Source organism: Rosa chinensis, chromosome 4 (assembly GCF_002994745.2).
Source record: "Rosa chinensis cultivar Old Blush chromosome 4, RchiOBHm-V2, whole genome shotgun sequence".
Taxonomy (NCBI): Eukaryota; Viridiplantae; Streptophyta; class Magnoliopsida; order Rosales; family Rosaceae; genus Rosa; species Rosa chinensis.
The window spans coordinates 31,582,119-31,592,175 of NC_037091.1; the positions used below are offsets into that span (position 1 = coordinate 31,582,119).

The following is a 10,057-nucleotide window of genomic DNA, read 5'->3' on the forward strand; positions in this document are numbered from 1 at the left end:
ATTTGTGGGATGCAAGTATATCCAATTGACATGGTTCTCCTGAAGAGAATGTCATTAAACAATATCACAACTCCTAATATGGCTACACATACAAAGGGTGTAAGTACGCCATTATGAAATGATGTCTTAGTGATACAATAATAAATCAATATGGTTGATGCTAATGGACAAAACGTTTTTGACCTAAAACTTGGTTTGGGTTCGCCACCAGCCAATGAACATCTTCACTCCAAAGACAGTGATAGATTTTCGAACGCATCTTTTGAGCATGGTCAAAATAAGACAGTCTTCCCGCCGTTAGGAGGAAGAAAAACTACTGTTATTTGAATAACGTCGTGAATTAGTGTGGATTATATCCACCAGGTCTAAAGTTTTTAACTCCCAAAAAGGAAAGATCATACAAGTCCTATAGTGCTCGACACGAGATTATAAGTAAAAAGATCCACATTCGCTACATGACTCATCTATGAGAGATGATTGTCCTAGAAGTAACAATATATGCCCCAGAAGTGGCATGGGTACCCAATATCAATAAGCTTATTATAGCTAATGCATGCATATAAGAATGTGTGGGATTTATGATTAATGATCATCGATGATAATTTACATTTGGTAGCTACCAAAATTCATTAAGGGCTGTATTGATGCTATACCATGTTTCATTATGAATGTCGACAAAGTATATTATTGGCCAAATTGGAAAGAGGCAATTCTAATGAAATTGAATATTTGAAACGTGATGAAATACTTGGACCTTTAACCCTACAAGTTACAAAACGGTATTTACTAAAGTGAAGATAAATCACTACGATACAATGTCTATTTATAGAGACATGAGATTGTGAACATCTTCCCTTATACGAATGACAATTTTCTATAAATACAGTGTTACATATAGCTGTTATATTGACGAGAGATTTATGGCACGTTGTCATCGTATATATGAAGATCTTAAAGACACATTGCTAAAAGCAAAATCTCAAAAGTAAAGTGTCATTGTAAGCATATTGCTTATCAAATCCCTAAGGGATTCAAATACATGAATAATTCAAATGCAAGTCCATGAAAGGTCAAAGGAGCCTGAAGCTCACTCATGGAATCAAAGAGTCTTAAGTTAGCTCATATGTACTCATTCCGTTATAGTTAACGTAACCTAAATTGCCTCAATGAGTAATATAACAAGACTACGAAATTGAATTCGAATTATGATTATAGTGTTGCAACATATTCTAACTTTCGCAAAGTTATGAATTACTTAAAGCTCTTGAAGAGCTTATATGAGACATATATATCAATACATAAAGATATTGATATTTATGGCTAGGTATGTCATGGTGATTTTTCCTATGTTTTAAACTATACAAAGATAAATGTATCAATTTCTTTATATTGTCTATCTCTGTTAGTATTGCTTTAACTTTGCAGGTATGCAAATTTGTGATGAGCCCCTATATGCAAAGCACACATAGTCGCACCTCAGTGATAGACACATCAAACCACTATACATGGCACATGTTGCTTATCACATACATAATTGAGGCTTGCAACAATCATGGGAAGATTCTCATCAGGGGGAGCATCCGGAAGTATGCTACCTAGGACATATGCGCGTTGTGCTCTTTTTGTCCTTCGACCAAAGTTATTTTTGTCTCACTGGGTTTTTGTTACCTGGTAAGGTTTTTAACGAGGCAACAATAAGCGCGTCCAATATCCATTATTCATTAGTGGACATCTAAGGGGGAGTGTTGTAAATATTATTATCTATGTGGCTGTCCACGTAAATACTCATTAGTTATGTACTTTGATGTAAACTCTACTTCTATATAAAGGAGGCTAATGAGACTGAATGAGAACACTTCTACTTCCTCCAAACTATTTTCTCTCAATCTTCTCTCTACTTTATAACATGTAGGTATTTATAGGAAAATTTTTACAATTTTTTATAATTTTTTTCTTACCATTTTAATTTCAACGGTCATATATACATATACATTAATTACATACCATAGGATCTGATGTTTAATTGAAACCAACGGTCCAGATTAAATGATCGTTCGTTTCAAATTTAGAAAGAAACCAACGGCTAGCTAGCACATGGAACACTATTCTCGTCCATATCCCTTTGCTACGCGACAAAAGAGTGCATCAACGCCCGCCAAAATTTTCCGCCGCTAGAAGACAAAAACCGGTCATGCACATGCACGCAAGTCGCGTCCCTCTCTGCGTTATGGTTGACGTCGCCCGCATTTAGGCTTGGGCCAGCGTGGCTGCCAGCTTCTCTGGGTAACTGACCGGATCAAGAAATTGGCCTGCTTCCTGACCTTGGTCAGAAAAGGTCAAGAGGATGCTGATGTGCTTTTTGCTGGTGGAAGCAAAATTCTACTTCACCACTGAACTTGCTCTAAGAGATTGAATCCGATGAAATTTTTATAAAAAAATACACAGATATTATAACCCCAATATTTCTTAATATTATTTTGTACACGTATTTTTGGTTTACTCATTTGTAGAATTTTCATGTTTACAGCTTCTTATTACTTTTGTCCACAAAAGCTATGAGATCAGACATAATTCATTAACTAACTAACATGAAGCGTATTCTACATGCCAATGCATTATAGAGAGCTTAACGACATCCATCGGCTGTACGAGTAAAGCATCATGACCAAGAGATTTTTCTCTTTCATCACTGGTGAAACTTGCTTAAGCTATTTATTAAAGAAAAAAAAAAATAGCTTGCCAACTTTTTTTGGACTAATAGTTTGCTTGCTTAGTGCACAAGAAATAGGAGAAAGTGAACCCGCCTGCATTAGTTACTATGCAGCACTTGTCATCCTCTAAAGGCAATAGTGTCTTTATTTTACGCCAAAAAGGAACGGTATAAGCACACCAGCATGAAAGCCTCTTTTTATTTTTCTACTGTCTTAGTGAAAACCGACCAAAAGGCAAACAAAGGAAAAGCCGTTATGATGTGCAAAGAGTATGGAAAAGAAAAAAGCAAGAGAAAAAATAAAAATAAAATGAATGCTCTAAGAGAGAGAAAGAGGGATTGTTCCAGAATATAATCCCTTGCAAAGCAATATTTCAAGAAACATAAGAAGATTATTTTTATTTACCAAAAAAAAAGAAAAGAGGAGGAAGCCCTGTGAACACATAAAAAATGCCTAAATAAACACTTTTAATTGCTGGACATCAACCCACATTTTAAAAATTGAGTGTGCGGGTATATATTCATATTGCACTAATGATAAAGTGATGTGCTTTTCCTTGTCAATCACAGTTGGCCAAAGAAATTCTTTCTTATATTGACAGACAGCTTGGCCACCCATGAAATCAAGCCCTCCATTGAAGACCCCTTTGCATGTATGCCAACCACTATGCTTTGTAGCATGTATATTATTGATGAAATGTATGTGAATACAACTTCAACAAACATATACGTATTAAAAAGGCAATGATCTAAGATTCTAAATCAACATGTGCATACATTCTCAATCTTCTCGATCTTTCAGGCTTGTCCCTCAGACTTCGACACTAATTATACAATTAATAGATGGACAAAAAAATTGAAGGACTCTCAACTTGGGGTAGGGGTACCTTGACCTTTATCTTTATAGGCAGCTTCTAAACATTCCTTGGCCCTGTGAACTTTTGACTGGAGGTAAAAGCTCCCGTTCTTGGCATTGTTTTCAAATAATGTGTCGTATCTCTGTGCAGGTTTAGCAAGTATATTTTAGAACCCCTGTTCACAATGTGTATAAAAGAAGGATAACAATGAAAGTGATGACAATAGAAAAATACTTGCCTTCACGACTTCCTCCCAAGTGGTTCCCTCTGAGATACCAAGAATCTGCCTAGCTTCTTGCTCCGTCATGACTTTGCCTGCTTTTCGAGCAGCATTTTGTAGCGTTTCTTGGGCAACACCAGATTTCGAGGCATCTGCAAGAAGCACAGATGATTAAATACTGTATAGATGTCTAAAGTTGGTATCAATATTTATTGCTACCAGATCTAACACTCGTAAACAAATACAGCATCCTTAAAATAAAGTCTAAACCAGGAAGAAAGAGCAGACAAGTGACCTAAAAAACTGTCATAGCAATGTAGCAGTATAGCACCCAAACACAACACTAGAAAACTTCTCATTCAGTAATAAGTATAAATCACTATTCTATGAATATGTACACGTATAATTTTTTCGTTGAATGAAATGGTGCTATTTTTGATCGATGCCCAATAAGAAACAATACGACCAAACACTAATATATTAACAAAGTTCAAAGTCCTTCATCAAGAAAGAAACAAAGTTCAAAGTCAGGAAAGTAACTAGCAAAGTGCAGCAAACAGCCATCACAAACCAGCTGATAAGGAATCCCCTTTAGATTTGCAGAGACTTACAATGCTGACCAGAAGTTAACCCGAACCCAAAGATCCTCACAAAATTTATCAACCATTGATTGTTGGTAAAAGTAATCTGGTTAATGTAAGTTTACAGACAGAATCTTATTCATTTACAAGTTAACGTTCTTTTTTGAATTAGTCAACTAGTTCAAGGACTTGATCAAACAAACCAATTTTACTTGACAAATAGAAATGTTAATAAGAGAGCTATACCTACATAGCGCTATTGCAAATTCTATAGTTCCCATGTTTATGCATTTGCACTGGATGTCAATACAAGTCTAAACAAAAACATTGTTACTTAGGAAGCAGTAGAAATTCAGAATCTTATGCAGCAGTAAAGTACTTCAGAACACCACTGCAAGTAATCAAGCAAAAAAAAGAAATAAAAAAAGAAAATACAAGACACCTTGGACAGGAGAAAGGTTTTAATGCTCAAACCAGGGAAACCATACCACTGATCCATGAACAGGGCACATCTTTGTTTACTCATGAAGAATGGAGATAACTTGAGGTGATTGTAATGAATACAGTGTATAAGAAGGAACTAACAAGTAGAACAAGATGAAGTGACCAAATGTGTTTGCTAAGTTGACAAATATTGTTTATGCATAGTAGTGTGGCCTTGAAACACGAAAAGAAAAAGTCCTTTTCTAGCAGAGCCAGAACAAGCTAGAAGACCAGTATTGCAGCCTCGTTGGGTAAGGATCCAGTACGGGCAAATCAGGGCATTCTATACCACATCTAAATGAGGCTACAATATCATCCTCCCATGTCCACAGTCATGGATCAACCCTCCCTCCTCCACCCAACAATGCCAAACATAAGAGTAAAACAGAGATTCTGAGTTTATTGTTGCTGCTAAAGTTGTGTTCTCCAAATGATGATTTCTTGAACCTTTATTGGGCTGGTAAGCTACGATGTCTTATTGACATTGAACAGTATGGTGTCTTATTGAGATTATACCTAGAGGGGCCGAATAGATCATCCGTAACTGGCATGCATGAGATTATACCTAGAGGGGCCGAATAGATCATCCGTAACTGGCATGCATGAGATTATACCTAGAGGGGCTGAATAGATCATCCGTAACTGGCATGCAGAGCAATGCGGCTGGGGTAGGGTTAGTCAGTTAACTAATTTGGATCATGACAAGGGATTACAATTCCAATGAGGATTCGTAAGATAGGTATATTTTTAACCAAATATATAAAGGATAAAGAATCTGTTAACTGTTAATCTATATAGTATGCTAATGTACTATAGAGCAACCATCCTGGTATCGCTGCCCGCTTTGGGTGTATTTACCACCTTAATTACTATATTCATTTTCTTGATGACTATTCCATTTGGTTTACTATTGATGATTCAAAAGAAGCATATTTGGTGTTTTTATTATATGTTTGGTTAGTAGTAGTAATAAAAATGGTTCACTAAAAGTAATTTTCACAAATCTGCTCAATACAGGTGGACTGAACAGAAGAGTGAGATTCGTTAGGGAGCCCATTAATTTATTTATTATCACTAAAATTAACCAAACAGCTTCAAAACATAACCTGTTTGCCATTCAAAAATCAATTTAGGTTCAATGATAGACCAACAAAAATTGCGATAAGCTATTTGTAAAATTCAGTATAATATAACACAGATACCTAGTGCATTTATTGCAGCGCAGCACACACGCAACACAAAAGTGAAAACATCTATTCACCCCCTCTCAATAAGGTAAAGCTACCAATTGGTAATATTAGGCTGTGCAACCCAATCTTTCAAGATCTAGAAAGTGAATCATGTATATGCCAAAATCATTAGAAAAAAAAATAGAAACATTTACTGGAAGTGTCAATAATGGAAAAACCTGAATAACAACTACGAAGGAAGTTTCGTTATTTTTATTCACATATGAACAAGATTACTTTTTTGTGGTACAAAGAGGACAGTGATTATAAAACATTAAATGCGAAGGGAATTTTACATTGATAAACGAGAAATTCAAGGAAATTTCCCATTTGACACTCTCAATGGCCTCATAGATCAGAAATTTGTACAAATGCTTGACCAAATGTGCTGTATTCAAATTTTTCAAGACAAAATAATTTAACTAGTACCAGGTTTTATTTTATTTTATACTAACATTTATCACACTGTTAAATACAACTTTGAAGAAAACTCTGACCTTTACAAACATACTTACATGAGTCAGAACCCTCAAACCTAACCATGGCAGTAAAAGTGAATACTGTAAAGAATCAATTACCAATCATCTATTTCTAATGAGAAAAGCATACGAGAGCTGCAAGCCAGGCATTGAGATACAATGATAAGAGAAAACATACTTGCAAGTGCTTGACGATATGCCTGAACTACGGCCCTCGCCAGTATACCGGAACCCATCACAATTAAGTTAGCAAGAATCTTTGCGGCCTGAACACATGAATGAAGAAGTGAGATAAACAACACAATCTAATCAATAAAAGATCCAAGATATATTAATATCATTTAAACTTGTATGCTCTCTCTCACACGCTATGCACATTGCATATTGCAGATACTAAACTTAATGAACAAAGAAAACACAACGAACCTGTGATGGTGCTCCCTATGTTCAGATGAATGACTGAACTTTTTATTCCATATACTTCTATCATATTACTAAACAATCTTCAAATGTTACATACATACATGTAAATATATTTGTTTACGAGAAGCACATATTTTACTGGTAATCCGATAAAATGAAAGTAGAATCTATTATACTGAGCTGTCAATTGCAATGCACATAAGATCCCCAACCCAAAAAAGCGTACAGTGACTTAAAAAACTAGAGTAAAAGTATAAAAAAAAACAGCCCCAACCAAAAGAGGGTTAAGAGACAATCATCGTCAAATCTGCATCATAAGGACTAATTGCAGCTCCCAAAAAGAAGCCAGAAAGCAAACTTTATGCCACAGGTCTCCATTTCCTCATCCCTAACAGTTTCAAAATCTCTTTGTTGCTTTGCATCCACACTATGAATGGAACTTTTCCAATAACAAAATGCTTAAGAATGCATAATTAGAGTAGGTAATTGACTTCAACTATCTAACAGAACTTATAAAAATATTGAGTAGCTGATGGACTTCAAAATCTATACTTTTCTTTCATAAAGTTCCATATAACTGGGGATTTCTAGCTCTTGTAATTATTTACTCCATCACCTGAGGTCTCGAGTTCAAATACACCTGCAACCTCGTATTGCTAATAATCAAGTTGGCGTTTGTAGCTGTAGTTAACTTCCCCTCCCTCAACATTGTTAATTAACAGGAAAACAAAATAGTTGTACATATATAGTTGAAAATGACTGAGTGAGAGAGATGAAGTTTGTGTTAATTATGGAGAAAGCAAACAGAGTAGTAACCCTTTTTTCTATTGTTTTTCTTTTCTCTCGACGGACAGAAATATAGCTGCGATAAATAAAAATATTATTAATTATCTAAGGTGACAAGGTCTGTAAGCTCTCTCTCACACGCTATGCACATTGCACATTGTCAGTCCTGCACTTATGAAAGCTCATTGAACCTTAACCACATCTTAGTCAGATTATTTTACAATTGGCCTTCAGCCATACATCCTACAACTACTAACCTGAACAAAGTTCCTAAGAATGAATGACGAGAATACATGTGTACTCAAACTCCATTCTTTATCATGGGAGCCTTGGAAATAAAGTAAGCATATTCTGCGTTATAGCTCTAACGAATATAGATATACTTGCATATCATCAAGAGTAATCCTAAAACAAATCACTTATAGACATATAGTAGTGTTCACTTTTTGACAGATAGTGGAAGTCTATTCCCAAAAAACGTGCATGAAAGGCAACTGCATATCATAGAGCTTTATCTCTTGCAATACACACGCGGTGAGAACCTGCAACTAATCTTTCAATTCAAACCTTCCGACCATTTTTTCCTTTTTTTCAAGTTCAGACAATTTCACTAAAAAGAACCATTTCCTTATTGTTTAGAATAACTGCAAGGTATCACAAATAGCTAGCATGAAATTACACAACTTTGATCAAATTGAAACCAAATTAAACATGAAAATTCGTTTACATTTTCACAAATCACACACAAAAAAAAAAAACTCCAAAATCTGAGCACACTTGGTTCGCTCTGGTCAGAGCAACTGAACAATTCTCAGAAATCAAAACACGATCATCACATCATTGGAAACTACAAGAAATTCAAAATTTTTACATGATAAAATTCCGAGATTTACAATTCTAAAGCCTTTAGCTTTTCAAATGCAGCCACCTACCCAGAATAATACGAGCCTAATTAACAGAATAAACACACACAAAATTGTAAAATTCGGTGGGAAGATGAACCAAGAAGAAAATCAGAAAGAAGAGAAAAACATACCATAGGTGAATAATAATAGATAGATGGATCAGTATTTGGGTTAATTTCGTATTCGTTGTTTTATTGATGGATTCGAGCGCAAACAGGTTGCTGCTGCAGGGAGAAACCGAGAAACGGAAACGCCGATGTTTTCGTTGTCAGCTTTTATATTTAGAGCTTTTTACCAATAACTACAAAATGACACTACTATTTACCAATAGCAGACTCCAAAACCAATAGCCCATGCGGCCAATAATTGAAACAGGCTGTCAGCTCATTTATAAAAAAAAAAACACTCAAATATTAAGAAAATTACGAAATATGCCACTGAGACTCACATAACCCATTTCTCCCAAAATCAGATCGGTTCCAAAATTGAAACCATCCCAAAATCCAAATCCTCCCTAAATCGATCTAGGGCTCCGACGAAGGTAAGGGACGAAGCAGCTGGCGGATCGAAGGCGGCGAAGGGAGGCTGCAAATCCGGCGAAGTGAGGCGGCGAAGGGAGGCTGCAAATCCGGCGAAGTGAGGTGGCGAATCCTGCGAATCGAGGCTGCAAAGCAACCGGCGCGAGGCTGCGAATCCGGCCAAACAAGGCTGCGAATCAGGAGAAGCAACCGGCGAATCGAGGCTGCAAAGCCAGCGAAGTGAAAAGCCGATGTTTTCGTTGTCAGCTTTTATATTTACCATCCATTTTTCCCCCTACCAATTTTACTATTCGTTGGCACCCCCTAATTCATTTTTTAGCAAATTATCACAAACTACAAACTCAGCCCAGCTTTTCCCATGCGCAGGCCGTGTTTTGAGGAAATCCATACGGAACTGTAGCTTACCAATACACAAAGGCCAAGCCCATGAGGGCTAACCTCTGTCTTCTTTTAAATTTTCTGTTAAATAATATTTTACTAAAATACCATTTGCTTAGACTTGGATGTGTTTTTCGTTTAGTTCAGTTTGGTAGATATGATTTCCTCTTCGTTCGAAACGAGCTATGATTCTCTTCATTTTGAATTGAATCAGTTCTATCTTCATGGACAATCAACCCATACTTTTTTCTATTTATGCTCATGTCTTTGCTATATAAATAGTATTTTTTTGAGGTTGTGAAATATACAAAGAAACAGAGAACTATTACATTTCATCTTGACTTCTCTAATAAACTACTCATTTATATAATAATATCTCAATCTAATAAACAAAGAATTGTATGTAATTCGGTCTCTGTGCTCTTATCTTCTTTGTTCCAATCGATACATCCTTTTGGTCTATTGCA

General features: G+C 35.8%; 1 protein-coding gene across 1 annotated transcript; it reads right to left on the minus strand.

The window, feature by feature from the left end:
* Positions 1 to 3,364: 3,364 nt before the first annotated feature.
* On the minus strand, positions 3,365 to 8,960 carry LOC112195718 (mitochondrial import inner membrane translocase subunit PAM16 like 2). The gene is made up of 4 exons (XM_024335912.2): positions 8,805 to 8,960; positions 6,738 to 6,825; positions 3,806 to 3,939; positions 3,365 to 3,709 (listed from the first exon to the last, which is right to left on the minus strand). Exons 1-4 carry the CDS (start codon positions 8,805 to 8,807, stop codon positions 3,578 to 3,580), a joined length of 357 nt encoding a protein of 118 aa, XP_024191680.1. The 5' UTR covers positions 8,808 to 8,960; the 3' UTR covers positions 3,365 to 3,577.
* Between the last annotated feature and the right edge of the window lie 1,097 nt (positions 8,961 to 10,057).

Excerpts from the sequence above, each read along its gene's own strand:
- LOC112195718 (XM_024335912.2), bottom strand. Across the intron at positions 3,940-6,737 it reads ATATCGTCAAGCACTTGCAA|ATGCCTCGAAATCTGGTGTT; the intron begins GTATGTTTTCTC and ends TGCTTCTTGCAG. Across the intron at positions 3,710-3,805 it reads CTTGGGAGGAAGTCGTGAAG|AGATACGACACATTATTTGA; the intron begins GCAAGTATTTTT and ends AAACCTGCACAG.